General features: G+C 46.2%; 1 protein-coding gene across 6 annotated transcripts; it reads left to right on the forward strand.

The window, feature by feature from the left end:
* The first annotated feature begins 1,723 nt into the window (after positions 1-1,723).
* Positions 1,724-10,543, forward strand: NXNL1 (nucleoredoxin like 1). 6 transcript variants are annotated; one of them, XM_050924788.1, is made up of 6 exons: positions 1,724-1,823; positions 2,435-2,775; positions 3,570-3,859; positions 5,949-7,014; positions 8,784-8,906; positions 9,745-10,543. In XM_050924788.1, the coding sequence occupies exons 4-6, from the start codon at positions 6,689-6,691 to the stop codon at positions 10,067-10,069; spliced, it is 774 nt and encodes a 257-aa protein (XP_050780745.1). In that variant the 5' UTR covers positions 1,724-1,823; positions 2,435-2,775; positions 3,570-3,859; positions 5,949-6,688; the 3' UTR covers positions 10,070-10,543. The 6 variants fall into 6 exon arrangements, with proteins under 6 accessions (XP_050780745.1, XP_050780741.1, XP_050780744.1 ...); XM_050924784.1 differs by having other exon boundaries at positions 2,435-3,859; XM_050924787.1 differs by lacking the exon at positions 3,570-3,859.
* The last annotated feature ends 5,738 nt before the right edge of the window (positions 10,544-16,281 follow it).

Here is a 16,281-nt window from a genome sequence, read left to right on the forward strand (position 1 = left end):
CATCTACCCACTGCCCCTCAGTCAGCCCTACAACCTCTACCCCCAGCCCTGTGCCTGCCCCCTGACATCTACGCGCTGCCCTGGGGTCGGCCCTACAACCTCTATCCCCAGACCTGTGCCTGCCCCCTGACATCTACCTGCTGCCCCCCGGTCAGCCCTACAACCTCTATCCCCGGCCCTGTGCCTGCCCCCTGACATCTACGCGCTGCCCTGGGGTCAGCCCTACAACCTCTATCCCCAGACCTGTGCCTGCCCCCTGACATCTACGCGCTGCCCTGGGGTCAGCCCTACAAAATCTATCCCCAGCCCTGTGCCTGCCCCCTGACATCTACGCACTGCCCTGGGGTCAGCCCTACAACCGCTATCCCCAGCCCTGTGCCTGCCCCCCTAACATCTACCCACTGCCCCTCGGTCAGCCCTACGACCTCTATCCCCAGCCCTGTACCTGCCCCCCAACATCTACCCGCTGCCCTGGGGTCGGCCCTACAACCTCTACCCTCAGACCTGTGCCTGCCCCCTGACATCTACCCGGTGCCCTGGGGTCGGCCCTACAACCTCTACCCTCAGACCTGTGCCTACCCCCTAACATCTACCCGCTGCCCCCTGGTCAGCCCTACCACCTCTATCCCCAGCCCTGTGCCTGCCCCCCAACATCTACCCGCTGCCCCCTGGTCAGCCCTACCACCTCTATCCCCAGCCCTGTGCCTGCCCCCCAACATCTACCCGCTGCCCCCTGGTCAGCCCTACAAAATCTATCCCCAGCCCTGTGCCTGCCCCCTGACATCTACCCACTGCCCCCCAGTCAGCCCTACAACCTCTATCCCCAGATCTGTGCCTGCCCCCTGACATCTATGCGCTGCCCTGGGGTCAGCCCTACAAAATCTATCCCCAGCCCTGTGCCTGCCCCCTGACATCTACCCACTGCCCTGGGGTCAGCCCTACAAGCGCTATCCCCAGCCCTGTGCCTGCCCCCCTAACATCTACCCGCTGCCCCTCGGTCAGCCCTACAACCTCTATCCCCAGCCCTGTGCCTGCCCCCTGACATCTACCCACTGCCCTGGGGTCGGCCCTACAACCTCTATCCCCAGCCCTGTGCCTGCCCCCCCAACATCTACCCGGTGCTCCTGGGATCGGCCCTACAACCTCTATCCCCAGCCCTGTGCCTGCCCCCCTAACATCTACCCGCTGCCCCTCGGTCAGCCCTACAACCTCTATCCCCAGCCCTGTGCCTGCCCCCCCAACATCTACCCGGTGCTCCTGGGATCGGCCCTACAACCTCTATCCCCAGCCCTGTGCCTGCCCCCCCCCAACATCTACCCGCTGCCCCCAACCCGGGGGACACCGCGCTCACCCGAACCTTTCCTGAGCTCCGACTCCCTCTCCCCGGTACCTTGTCATGCTCCAGCGGCTTCTACCCCCGCGTCAGCCTGGGCCCCTCCCCGGAAACGGTCCGAGCGGCGCACAGGCTCTAGACGATCATAGAGAGGAATACGCAGGGAGCTCCGCGACCGGAGAGAACGAGCACCAAGCGCCTGGGGGAAGGAGATAGAGGGGCCGGACGGAGGAGCATAGAGAGCTGGGAAGGGGATAGAAGGGCTGGGGGGAGGAGCATAGAGCGCTGGGGGAGATAGAGGGGCTGGAAGGCGGGGCATAGGGGATAGAAGGGCTGGGGGAGATAGAGGGGCTGGAAGGCGGGGCATAGGGGATAGAAGGGCTGGGGGAGATAGAGGGGCTGGAAGGAGGGGCATAGAGAGCTGGGAAGGGGATAGAAGGGCTGGGGGAGGAGCATAGAGCGCTGGGGGAGATAGAGGGGCTGGAAGGAGGTGCATAGGGGATAGAGGGGCTGGAGGGAGGAGCATAGAGAGCTGGGGGAGATAGAGGGGCTGGAAGAAGGGGCATAGAGAGCTGGGAAGAGGATAGAAGGGCTGGGGGGAGGAGCATAGAGCCCGGGGGAGATGGGTTGGAAGGAGGGGCATAGGGAATAGAAGGGCTGGGGGGAAGAGCATAGAGCGCTGGGGGAGATAGAGGGGCTGGAAGGAGGGGCATAGGGGATAGAAGGGCTGGACGGAGGAGCATAGAGAGCTGGGAAGGGGATAGAAGGGCTGGGGGAGATAGAGGGGCTGGAAGGAGGAGCATAGAGAGCTAGGAAGGGGATAGAAGGGCTGGGAGGAGGAGCATAGAGCGCTGGGGGAGATAGAAGGGCTGGAAGGAGGGGTATAGAGAGCTGGGGAAGATAGAGGGGCTGGGCGGAGGAGCATAGAGAGCTGGGAAGGGGATAGAGGGGCTGGAAGGCGGGGCATAGGGGATAGAAGGGCTGGGGGGAGGAGCATAGAGAGCTGGGGGAGATAGAGGGGCTGGAAGGAGAGGCATAGGGGATAGAAGGGGTGGAGGGAGGAGCATAGAGAGCTGGGGAAGATAGAGGGGCTGGGCGGAGGAGCATAGAGAGCTGGGAAGGGGATAGAGGGGCTGGGCGGAGGAGCATAGAGAGCTGGGAAGGGGATAGAGGGGCTGGGCGGAGGAGCATAGAGAGCTAGGGGAGCTGGAGGGGCATTGGGAGCTGTGGGTATGGTGCTTGCAGGCAGGAGCAGCATGCAGAAGGAGACCCCGTGGGCCTGCGGTGGCCGTTTTTGGGATTGAGGGACTGGAAGGAGGAGCATAGAGAACCAGGGGAGGGGATATAGGGAGGAGCATAGAGAACCAGGGGAGGGGAGAGAGGGGCCGGAAGGAGGAGCACAGAGAACCTGGGGGCGGGGCTGGCGGGAGGACCGAGCTGCGGTAGCATTTTTGGTTTTCTTGGGTCAGGCCTCTCTGCTGGACACAGCGCTTGCACAAGGCACAGACAGCAGTGACCCTTCCCCTCGGCCCAGCTCTACAGGCTGATGTATGAGCCTGGCAGGGCCCCAAGCTAGTGCGAAGCAGAGGTGCATCATGCAGTTCTAGTGGGCGCCCTGCAATGGTGACACACATGGCAAACAATGGGACCCTTTCCAAAAGTAACTGAAATAATCCAGAACAGAGTTACAGCTAGGGAAACAAAAAAGCTTAAAACACTTTGTGGGCTGTGTCTTTGTGGTGAGTTTAGGTGTTCCCCTTGTCAGATTCCCCCAGAGCTACCCTGATTCCCTCTCATTCTCAGACACAAAATATATGACTATGCAGAGCTCATAGGACCAGATTCTGTTATCAAAATGGCATAAATCAAGAGTAATTCCATTTAAATTAGTGACTTTACTTCTTAGTTACACAGATATAATTGCATTCAGAATCTGGTCTGTGGGAGATTTCCTTTTTGTTTGTTTAAAAATGGGGTTTAATGTTCATACAATGTTGCAGGGGCAGTGAGTATCACATATTAAAGTAACAGGACTCTGGGAGTAATTGTAGATTATTTATCAGTTGCATCTGAGCGTATTTTTGCACCCATAGTTACTGTGTGAGGTATGTTTAAATGTTAGGTTAAACAATTTGCTTGCAGTTTCTTGGGCCCAGATGGAGTTGGTATTTTATTTATGGTGATTGTATGAACATTGATATAATATAGCTTACTCTGGTGAATTGTTTTATTACAGAACTCAAAAGAAATTCATATAGATATACACACACATATATTATAACCCAAATATATTAACAGCGTTATATGCAACAGACTGGAAATTGAAACAGGCTGAGGGACAAATCCACCATGGTTGTAGGATGAAGCCACTGAGGCACTAGTGTCTAAAACACAGAAAACAAGTTACCACGAGAAGCAGTGTGATATCATTAAGATGTAACTCACTGTCATTACATCCTATGCGACATCATAAAAGCTATGATATTGGAGAGCTGTCCCTGATCCTGGCGCTGTTGTCAGTATGTGGTATGTAGTGCTTTTAATATCTAGTAAATATGAATTATATTGATTAATTGACTATTAATTGCAGTTAACCCAAAAAAACTAATCACAATAAAAAATTAATTGCAATTAATCACAGTTTTAATTGCACTTAAAAAATAGAATACCAATTGAAATTTTATTAAATATTTTGGATGTTTTTCTATATTTTCAAATATATTGATTTCAATTCCAACACAGAATACAGTGTACAGTGCTCACTTTATATTTTTATTACAAATATTTGCACTGTGAAAATAAGTGTTTTTCAATTCACTCAAACAAGTACTGTAGTTCAATCTCTTTATCATGAAAGTGCAATTTACAAATGTAGATTTTTTGTTGTTGTTACATAAATGCACTCACAAACAATGTGAAACTTTAGCGCGTAGAAGTCCACTCAGTCCTACTTCTTGTTCAGCCAATCGCTAAGACAAGTTTGTTTACATTTATGGGAGATACTGCTGCCAGCTTCTTATTTACAATGTCACCCAAAAGTGAAAAAAGGTGTTTGCATGGCCCTTTTGTAGCCAGCTTTGCAAGGTATGTACATGCCAGATATGCTAAACATTTGTATGCCCTTCATGCTTTGGCCGTCATTCTGAAGGGCATGCTTCCATGCTGATGACGCTTGTTAAAAAAATAATGTGTTAATTAAATTTGTGACTGAACAACTTGGGGGAGAATTGTATGTCTCTTGTTCTGTGTTTTACCTGCATTTGCCATATATTTCATATTATAGCAATCTTTGATGATGTCCCAGCATGTTGTTTGTTTTAAGTCACTTTGCAGATTTGACAAAATGCAAAGACGGTACCAATGTGAGATTTCTAGAGATAGCTACAGCACTCGACCCAAGATTTAAGAATCTGGAGTGCCTTCCAAAATCTGAGAGGGACCAGATGTGGAGCATGCTTTCAGACGTCTTAAAAGAGCAACACTCCAATGCAGAAACTACAGAACTCGAACCACCAAAAAAGAAAATCAGCCTTCTGCTGCTGGCATCTGATTCAGATGATGAAAATGAACATGCATTGTTCTGCACATATTTGGATTGTTATTGAGCAGAATCCATCATCAGCATGGACGTATGTCCTCTGGAATGGTGGTTGAAGCATGAAGGGACATATGAATTTTTAGCACATCTGGTATGTAAATATCTTGCAATGCCAGCTGCAACAGTGCCATGTGAACGCCTGTTCTCACTTTCAGGTGACACTGTAAACAAGAAGCGGGCATAATTGTCTTCTGCACATGTAAACACACTTAATTGTCTGAGCAATTAGCTGAACAAGAAGTAGGACTGAGTGGACTTGTAGGCTCTAAAGTTTGACATTGTTTTATTTTGAATGCAGTTATTTTTTGTGCATAATTCTACATTTGTGAGTTCAACTTTTCATGATAGAGACTGAACTACAGTACTTGTATTAAGTGAATTGAAAAAATACTATTTCTTATTTTTACAGTGCAAATATAATAAAGTGAGCACTGTACACTTTGTATTCTGTGTTGAAATTGAAGTATATTTAAAAATGTGGAAAACATCAAAAAATTTAAATACATGATATTCTATTATTGTTTAACAGCACGATTAATTGCAATTTTTTTTTAATCGCTTGACAGCCCTAACTATATGTATTAAACAGTATTTGAAAATCAGTTATTTTTATTGTCAAGTCCTAAGTCTAGGGTTCTTTGTTTTCCTGCCAGAGCAACTGATATCATAAACACCTAAAACAAACATTTCTCTGCATTGGCACCTCTACTTTAGGTGTTTGTGATCTCAGTAGCAAGAGAAACAACTCTGAGCTCAAGATTTTGCAAGTGAATACAAAACACAGATTTTCTAATATTTTATTTTACGAGGTATTAAACTCCATATATCTTTGACATAAGCTTATCATATAGCACTGAACACAGCTGGAGCTTACCTATTGTATACAACACTGTATAAACTTATCAGGCTAGTATGTTATTGATTTGAGATCTTACAATGGTTTTTCATGTCAACACTTATTCCTCTTCAAAGATCATGAGCATAATGGACCGAAACTTTTTTTTTCTCTTTTTAAAGAGCAATTTTTCTGTCCTCTTAAGGAGAGTTCATATGAAAATACAATTGATGGAAATCAGATTCACATCATCATCCTTATAAGATGCATCTCACACCATGAAAATATGTTTTGTGTTAAAGCAATGCACAGGGTTGTCATTGAATATCTCTATTTAAGAATATCCTCAGTGGCATACCAGAGATTGTAAAGATCCTCCTCTTCTCTCCTGCTTCATTTAGCAACAACCATCCCCCTACCCTGCTTTCCTAGCAGGGAATTGTTACAGCTTGTACCAATGACAGATCCTGGTGCATTTCTGTGATCGTTTAACATCTGCTCTGAATGGCCCCACAGGAGCCAGGTCAACTGTTTAAGAAGATTAAAGGAGTCTTTGCAGAGTTTGATGTGTCAGATACTATTAATAGGGAGATGAAGCACAACAGGAAGACTATTGGATGTACAGTAAACCCGAGCAGAGCCTGAGCAGCAGCAGGACTGGTGCATTTTCTGACAGCATTGGGAAGGGAACAGTATGTAGAAGGAATGATCTTACTGACAAACTCCTGGAGGCAAACAAACTTCATGAGGAGACACAAGAGGGTGGCGGTTCCCTGAAGAGGCTGTGCAATCTTTCCTCACACTGAACTTCCAGACACAGGGATGGAATCCTGCCTTCATTGCAAAAGAGCCTCAAATTGATCAGTTGTAATTACTTGTTAACTAACCTTTTATCAGCCTGATCTCCTAGGCTTAGCTAGCCATGGTTTCCCTTTTTACTGGGAAGACCTTGATTACAAACAACAAGGACTGTGATGAAGTGGACACTGAGCGTGAACTTAGCCAGAGACTGGATAACAAAGTGATGCTGCTGTATTTTGGATCTGGTGAATGCACTCGATGCCAGCAGTTTTCACCTGTCCTCAAAGATTTCTTTGTGAGACTCACTGATGAATTTTATGTGGAAAGGGCTTCCCAGCTGGTCCTAGTGTACGTGTCTCAGGATGAGACAGAGGAGAGGCAAGAAAAGTTCCTGAAGACCATGCCAGAAAGGTGGCTGTTCTTACCCTTCCAGGATGAGTTCAAAAGGTAAGATCTTAATAAACCAACAAGACAGATAATTTAATCTAATCAGACATAGATAACAGTTCACAGGTGATAACAGCACTTTGCACTTATCTAGCACTCTTTATCTGCAGAAGGAGTTGGGTCCCCATTATTATAAATGGAGAAACTGAAGCTCAGCAAGGGGAAGTGAGTTGTCCAAGGCCACACAGTGAATCAGAGGGACATAGCCAGAATTAGAAATCAAGAGCTCTGACTCCCAGTCCTAAGATCACTCTACTAGACCCAGCTGTCCATAGGTTGAGGTTTCAGACTCATGGTAGCACATGTATTTTAAAAGTGTTTGGTGGGTTATTATTGGCAGCCTTTGTGAAAGGGAGTGAGTTTTAAGGATAGTTTGAACAAAGGAAGAAGACCATCTGATGCAGAAGAGTGAGGAGAGATTCCAGTTGTATGGGAGGGAAAATAATACAAAGTGGGTGTAATGAGGAGGGAGGCTTTGGAGAAATATAGACAGCAGGAATAAATAAAGCTGGATCAGCATCAGTGCAGTTTGTCTACAACAAACTCTTCTCTGTGAGAGGCAGTGTTGTCCAGAGGACTTGGCAGCAGAGTACCTTGACTCTATTCTTGATCTCTGCCCCAGACTCGTTATGTGGTCTTCGGCAAGTTTTTCTCTCCTCCTGCCAGTTTGTTGCGTTGCAAAATGGAGATAATGCTTTATCATTTTGCAATGCTCATTGTTACCTGAGTGAACTGAGCTAGGTATGTACAGGGCGCTTGATAAGTACAAAGTGTTTTTTATTGTTGTTTTTAAGCAGTTTTTTGATATATTCCTAAGGAGTCCAAGCCATAAAGGCTCTTCTAGTGCTGTTGATTTCCAGACCCTCAAAGCTTTGTTACAGTTGGTGTTTTCTGGCAATCTGGATACTGAGTGTTTTGTGTTCTTTTATAGTGTCTGTTTATTTCTTGCTCCTAAAGGATCCAACAGAGAGATTGTCCCACCAGGCTGCTTGTGAGACACTAGAAAACACATAAAGCGAAAGGGAAACATGCACCAAAATACTGTACCCACATTAGTGGTAGAATAAACAGCAATGTAAATAGTCGTGACTTCGAATGCTCCCTGCCCACCTGACAATAAACCTGAGCATGTTACCGCTTCAACGCTTCTTACAAATTGTAACTAGTTAGTTCTTACATCCCTCTGTGAGGTGGGTCAATGATATTAGCTCCATTTGCTGACATAGAGAGGGGAAGTGACCTGCCCAAATCTTTACACAGAGTCATTATGAGAAGTAGGACAAGAAACAGGGGCAGCTCTATGTAGTTTGCTGCCCCAAGCACGGCAGTCAGGCAGTTTTTGGCAGAGTGCCTGTGGGAGGTCCCATGGTCCCGTGCCTTCAGCGTACCCATTGTCAAATTGCCGCCGAAACCGTGGGACCAGCAGACCTCCTGCAGGCATGCTGCCGAAGGCAGCCTGACTGCCACCCTCATGGTAACCGGCAGGCCATTCCCCGTGGCTTGCCGCCCCAGGCCCATGCTTGGAGCGCTGGTGCTGTCATAACCTATTCCCAGATTTGGACCTTAGCGTCCAAAATATGGGTGTTAGTATGAAAACCTCCAAGCTCAGCTACCAGCTTGGACCTGGTAAAGCTGCCACCACCCAAAAAATTAGTGTTTTGGGGCACTCTGGTCCCCCCAACAACCTTCCCTGGGGACCCCAAGACCCAAATTCCTTGAGTCTTATAACAAAGGGGAATAAACCATTTCCCCCCCCTTCTCCCTTCCAGGTGTTCCCTCCCTGGGTTCCTGGAGAGATACACAGAAGCAAGCTCCGTGAATCTAAACAGAGGGACGCCACCCTCCCTATTTCCAGTCCTGGAAACACAAGTACTTCCCTCTTCACCCAGAGGGTATGCAAAGTCAGGCTAGTAAATCTAACACACAGAGATTTCCCCCCCTGACTCCTTCCTCCCACCAATTCCCTGGTGAGCTACAGACTCAATTCCCTGGAGTTCCCCACTAAAGAAAAACTCCAACAGGTCTTAAAAAGAAAGCTTTATGTAAAAAGAAAGAAAAATACATAAAAATGGTCTCTCTGTATTAAGGTGACAAATACAGGGTCAATTGCTTAAAAGAAATATTGAATAAACAGCCTTATTCAAAAAGAATACAATTCAAAGCACTCCAGCAACTACACACATGTAAATACAAAAAAACAAACCTATCTTTGTACTTACAACTTGGAAACAGAAGAATAGAAAAGCAGGAGACAGAAATCCTCTCATAGCCGAGAGAGTGTACAGGCAGAACACTAGAACAAAGAACTCAAACACAAACTTCCCTCCACCCAGATTTGAAAAAGTCTTGTTTCCTGATTGGTCCTCTGGTCAGGTGTTTCAGGTTACTCCTTTCCAGGTGTAAGAGACATTAACCCTTTGCTATCTGTTTATGACAGGTGCCCTGACAAGAAAGCAGGATTTCTAGCTCACTTCCAGTTCATAGGCCACTCCCATGCTGCCCTTAGGGGTCAGGAGTGTTTTCCTTCCCAGAGAAGATACTGTACACATTATGCAATTAATCACCTAAAAAGGGGGTTTGGAAATTCATCCCACAATGCAGCAGCAGGAGGGGTGGCAGCAGCAAGGGTAACCCCATCACTCTTCCCAGCAGAGGGGGTGTGTCTTCAGTGCCTTGCCCATGGACCGCTGGGCTTTGTGATTTAAGGTTTCTTCCCTTGTTGATTTCTAGGGAGCTGGAGTTGAGGTTTGCTGTGTCCGACACACCTGTAGTGGTGGTGCTGAAGCCAAGCGGGGAGGTGATTGCTGGGAACGCTGTGGAGGAGATCAGGTGCTTGGGCACTGCTTGTTTCAGGAACTGGCAAGAGGCCGCTGAGCTGGTTGACAGGAGCTTTCTCTTGGCAGAGTACTTTGATGACTTGGCCAAGAGGAGCATCACCGACCCAATCCGCCGCCTCAAGTACAAGCTGGAGAAGAAGACAAGGAAGAAGGAGAGAAAGGAAGTGCTCTGTCCTGATATGGAATTGGGAAGTTCCAGCGGTACATACATTTGGTAGGCTTGTGGTTGTCCTGAAACAGGACTCAACTGTTTCCAGACACAAGAGGGTAGCTTTACTGCAGCACAAGTTAGAACAGACATTTGTATCTTCACACAGTCTCAGGATCTCAGTGGCAACTGGAGGATTCTAAACAGGGAACAACATGTGGCTGGGGAGATGAGACAGCCATGCCACGATTAAAGATGCAGCCTGAGGAGAGGCATTTCCTTTTCCTCACTGACATCTATTCATATAATAGGTCTGTTTATATTATAATGGGGACATTATTGGACAGAAATGTCCCAGAGAACATTTCTTCCTGTTCTCACACTGTCTTTTTCCCCTTTATTGCCTAGAGAGTTTCTGTTAGCACAGGGGTGGGCAAACTACCTGCCTCTCAGGGTTTTGTATCCGGCCGCAAGATTGCCCACTGTGGTGCCACAGGCCCACGCCACTCCGCAGAAGTGGCTGGCACCACTTCCCTGCGGTCCCTGCCTGCACCCAGCACCCCTCCTGCACCCCAACTCCCTGCCCTGAGCCCCCTCTTGCATCCTGCACCCCTCCTGCACCCCAACTCCCTGCCGTGAGCCCCCTCGTACATCCTGCATCCCTCCTGCACCCCAATTCCCTTCAGTGAGCCCCTTCCTGCACACCACACCCCCTCCCACACCCCGCACTCCCTCACACACCCCAACCCCTGGCCCTGCATACAATTTCCCCACCCAGATGTGGCCCTCGGCCCAAAAAGTTAGCCCACCCCTATGTTAGCAGCACGTTAATGACAGTCTGACTGTATCAGTTCTCACATTTTGATTTCTTGAGCTCAAGAATCTAAACCTGCCTTAGTGAAAGTCTCACATTGAGATCTCAGCCATTCATTTACTTAGAAATTAACCAGAAAATGAACTACTACAGAACAGCCAGTGGCTTTCAGAAATACTGCTCTGCACAATAAAGCAATTGGTAATTCACCAAAAAAAGTGAGGAAGACATTTTCATTTTTAAAAACAATAGTGTATATATGGATTGCTATTCATGTTTTATGTACAGACCACTAAAAGGACTATGAACCAAATCCTGTGGAATAGGTGAACCGGCCAACACACTTGACTTGTTTTGGACCCGGTGATACTGGTGTGAGTGACAGTTTCTGATTCACCTTACATATCACTAGTAACTGTTACACAGTTTAAAGATCTGAATGGATTTTTTCCCACCATCACTGTTTGATTTTTATGTTCAGTGATGCTGATGCACCCCAGTGGGGCTATGTTAAATAATAAATAAACTTCAGTTTTAGTCTCTAATCTGTGTTGCCATGTGCTGGTAGTAAGTAGCAATTGCTGAACACTTGTCAGTCACAAATGAGGGCATGATTGACAATTTACAGTCATTTTAGCATCTTTTAGATAACTCCTTTTACTCTTTTGTGCTAACTACAACCTCATTCACAACTGAAGCAGTCAAATAAGGGATTAGAAACTGCTTTTCCTTGTTTGCCTCAGAAGCAACTAGGACTGAATCCTATCTTCTTTAGCCCATGATTTAACAAGGGACAGTCTCAAGGAAGCCCGCAATGAGGGGTCTTTGACTGCCCCCTTCCAAATTACTGCCTGGGGCCTCACTCATTAACTATCCAGGTTGCATTAAAATAGTTTTGTATCAAGGCAATTGCTTTAGACAGCTAGGCTGATAAATAACCCCGTCCCTATTATTTAATACATTGGATAACTCAAGACTTCAGCAGCTGAATCAGCAGAGAGAATGGGCACAACTCCAATCCTGCTGTCCTGTTGCAACCATAACTCCAACTGCTCGGCACCTCTGGAAATCCAGCCACTTAGGTAGCTGTGTAAATAAAAACTTAGGTGCCTAAATTTAGGCACGAGGGTTTGAAAATTTTGGCCTAAGTGACCTAACCACAATAAACTCATGGAAGAGCAAGGAATAAAACCCAGTAATCTTGCATTTCAGCCTGATTTTATATTCTTAAATTGCCCAGCGGGCCAATTTAAATAGCTTGAATGAATAAATGGAAGAACTGAAAGAAGGTGTGTTTCTAGTGAAGCCAGAAAGAGGCATAAGGCAGGACCAGCCTGTTCAACTAGTTTTCTCTTTTAATCCTCCCTCTATTTACATAGCAAGACTGGCAGGTAGAAGAGGAAAAGAGGAGGAAAAATGTAAACTGAATGGCTGCAAGGGACCCAGTGCCACCCTCATCTCTAACACTATGGCAGTCCTGCCTGGTCTTTAAAAGGAGTGTATCTGTAGACTTGCTATATTTCTAATACTCTAGGATACAAAGAGAAAAATAATGAAACAGAATATCATGTGGGTTTTGATAATCTGTGTAAATGACCTGTTGCATCTTATTATTTTTCAACTGTCTGGTCATCAGTAGGGCCAGAGCATTTCACCATTTCAAAGGTTAAAGGTTACTTGAGAGAACAATATGTTCAGCAGCCAGTTCACTCTCTTTGGGACATTTTCTGTGTTCTGTACAGAACTTTGATGCTTAATAAATAGATAAAAATAAAAACAGAAGACAATAATTTGGGATAAAGTAGCTTTTGGATGAGAGATACTGGACTTCCCAATCCACTCCAAGTCTCAAATAAAGCAATGTACCAAGTTACTTAGGGCACTGTACAACAATACAACAGATGATTATACCAATATAATTTTAAAAGCCTCTAAATTAAAAATCAACAAAAATATTACCGTATGGGAGGAGGAAAAGGATAATGGTTTTATACACACACCTACCTATATAAGGACTGCTAGTATTCGTATTATGGCTACTAATTAGCATTGATAGTGCTTCCCATACACCAAACGTTGTGATGCTATTGAAAGGACACTCTCCAGTTGAATTCATGTCAGCTTAAAAACATAGTAATAACCATTTTCAAATGCTGTACCCACTCATGACTCCGTCTGCTAATTTTTGTGCTTTCACAATCATATTTTCCTATTTGTAAAAAATCTTTCTTACCTTACTTTTTGAAAGACCCACGAGTACAACAGGGGAAATGGAACAACTATACAAAAGAAAAGTGAACCTGCCAAAAGACAAAGTGCTGGCATGCTGAAAAATAGAGACAAGTCATTTGTTTGCTCTAACCTTTTTCTGTTACAGGCTCTGAGGAGTTACTTGTGACAATAGCAGGGGCACAGTTTTCAGAGAGAAGTGTGATGTAAGTGAACAGTGCCACTTTAGCTAATGAGTTTTTCTGGCACAGCCTGGAGCACTGCCAACACCATGTTTCAGAAATAAGGCACTGTTTCTCAGCACCCCACCCCTCCTCCTGATATTGTTATTATGAAGAAGAAGAAGAACTCACCTACGTTCACTAGGAGTATTTCCTGCTGCTTTTTGCAGCCTTCGGCTACTCCCGATCTTGTCGTACAGAGATGAAAAATAAGGGATATCCCTTGTAATAAGGGACTGTTGGAAACCCGAGGCACAGGGACAACTTTAAATTAACCTGCCACTTTCTAGACAGCAGCCAAGGTACAGAATTGTCTGTGGATACTCCACCTACTGAGCAAACATGCTATTGCACCCAGTACCCACTTCGAAACAGCAGAGAATCCTGGCTGCAAATCCTGCTAAAACGGGATTACGGTAGTTGAGCCACATGGGCATGAGCATGTGTCATGTTGTGCTAGGTCATCTCAGGATAATTAGAGTTCAGCTCACACAAGTTACTGGGAAAGACACTTTCATGCTAAGTTTGGCTAATGGGGGCTTTCCAGGGAAAGAGTGTGACTGCAAGTGATGCCAAGATCCAACTACTCAACACCTCAGTCAAGCTATCCAGGATCCAGAAAGACAACAAGGGTACAAAAACTCTGTGAAGGAAGTCACCAGCTGTATACAGATGTCAGATCCAGAGCTGCCTAGTTCTGTGTTTCCACAGTGGGCCAAAAAGAAGCTTAAGTCCCAACAGCACCAATTACTGAGGGTGCAACAAGGATCTGGGCACATACTCAAAATTAAAGTGCACCCATTTGACAGGCTTTTTTATATTATTGGTAATATAAATGATGAAGAATGCTGTATGAAATAATTGTATAACTAAGATGGAGTGTTATCATAGTGTAACCCTTCTGCCCCTCTGAGTTGGCAGCAACAAGGGCCGGGTTCAGTATCCAGGGGTTCCGTTTCAGTAACACAATGCATAACCGGCTCGAGCCCCCACCCAGTGACCTGGGACACTCAAATACCACACCCCCCTGGGCGCCTCTAGGAGGCAATACTTCCCCTCTCGCAAGCACGGAGTCTGAGTGTAGCAAAATCTTTTTTAATAAAGGAAGGAATCAATGCGGCATCCCATTGGAGAAACACCACAAACAGGGTTATAACACAAACCATAAACAAAAACCCACCTCCAAGTACATTTGGCACTGTCCTTTTTCCCCTTAGGGTTTTAAGTCCAATCACCCCAAAGTCCAACAACCCAAAAGTCTCTGGTCAATGTCACCCCAGAGTTCGAGAGTTTATCTGTAGAGGTCCCTCCCCCCAGCCTGGGTAGAAAGGGGCACCTTACGTGGTTCGGGGCCAACTGCCCTGCCTCTCCGTGGGTTCTGCTTCCGCCTTCTCCACGAAACTGCTCCGCTCCACCAGCTGCTCCACTCTGCTCCTCCAGCCATCCTCAGAAACTGCTCCGCTCCACCAGCTGCTCTGCTCCATGAGCTGCTCCAGTTCTTTCTGCAAACTGCTCGGCTCCGCTCACTCTGTGGGCCGCTCCACCCGTCCCACAGCTACTCCGCTCTGCCAGCCGCTCTGCTGCCACCAGCTGTCCCGTGAGCCACTCCAGCTGTCCCCGCAACTGCTCCACTCCGCCAGCTCAGGCTCCCCCACTAGTTAGCACAGTACTCAGTGCTCTCAACTCAGTAATTTTAGCTCTTTAGTGATTTCAACTCTTAGTGATCTCAGGTCTTCGTGGGGGAGCCCCAGTGCTAGTGCACCATTAGCCCAAAGTGCGTTCAGCTCAGTAACCTGTATTTAGATTCTTGAGGGAATAAAAAATTCAACTCTGACATTCCACAGTGGAGAGAGGAGGGGGTGCAACTGGTGCTTCTGGCTCCACAAGGCGACTGCACCACCAGGCACAGATACCTGTCCCTAGCCTCTCTCAGTTCACTGGGTTTTGGAACCCATGTCCCTTGTCTAGCAAGTACCACCCAACTGAGGGTGAGTCATTTGTCACCAAGCAGTCCCACCGCTCAGCAGTATGGGATAGGGTAGGCGTGCCTATGCAAATACACTCTCTGACATTCTTTCCACCAGATGTCAGGGTAGAGCTTATCCTGACTCTGCTTACAATAGATCATAGAATATCAGGGTTGGAAGGGACCTCAGGAGGTCATCTAGTCCAACCCCCTGCTCAAAGCAGGACCAACATCCAGACAGATTTTTTCCCCAGATCCCTAAATGGCCCCCTCAAGGATTGAACTCACAATCCTGGGTTTAGCAGGCCAATGCTCAAACCACATTTGGGTATGTCCTTCAACACTGGATTAGCACTGTGTACAAATAGGTCTCGATATCCACATTTTTTAAAAGACAGTACAGTAGTCTAGAAGTATGATGAGAAAAGCAGTAAGTAGAGAGGGAGAAAACTAAAGAGGCATAAACATGAGTAAGCTTTGTACCCCTATATAGTGCTCACTGAATACTTTAAATATATTATTACAGAAGCTTAGTATTGTCAGCACACATAGCATATAAGTACTCTATTAGAGGCAGTGCTTATTAGTGGCTAGAGCACAGGATTAGAAGCAGGGAGCTTCTGCATTCTAATGCTGGCTCTAATATTCGCTACATCTGTGGCCATGGGCAAGTCACTTAACTTCTCGGCACCTCCAATTCTCCATCAATGAAATGAGGATAACAATAGTATCTGACTGACCCAGATCACGAGTGTTGCCAGGATTGATTTCCTAATGTCGGTAAACCTTTTTTAAGTTTAAAAGCACTATGTAAAATACTGAATATTATCTGAGTGAATATGTATATAAACTAAACTTTGTATTATGTGTGTATAGTGCACACTGGCCTTCCCAATCACTTATTGGGGCATCTAGGTGCTACCATAATACAAGTAATAATACATTTCTGAGAAATTCATTTTCCAAACTTTCCACCTGCTGGCTTGTCTGCATAACTCATTTTCCTTTTTGAACTATACATTAATCTTCCTATAAAATATCTTGTTATTCTT

This window comes from Gopherus flavomarginatus, chromosome 16 (assembly GCF_025201925.1).
Source record: "Gopherus flavomarginatus isolate rGopFla2 chromosome 16, rGopFla2.mat.asm, whole genome shotgun sequence".
NCBI classification, from domain to species: domain Eukaryota; kingdom Metazoa; phylum Chordata; order Testudines; family Testudinidae; genus Gopherus; species Gopherus flavomarginatus.

What these genes read in the sequence shown, in the direction of transcription:
- NXNL1 (XM_050924784.1), top strand. Translation starts at nt 6,689, where the DNA reads ATGGTTTCCCTTTTTACTGGGAAGACCTTGATTACAAACAACAAGGAC. An exon ending in TTCCAGGATGAGTTCAAAAG is followed by an intron (nt 7,015 to 8,783) that starts GTAAGATCTTAA and finishes TCTCCCTTCCAG; the next exon opens with GTGTTCCCTCCCTGGGTTCC. An exon ending in CTTCCCTCTTCACCCAGAGG is followed by an intron (nt 8,907 to 9,744) that starts GTATGCAAAGTC and finishes GTTGATTTCTAG; the next exon opens with GGAGCTGGAGTTGAGGTTTG.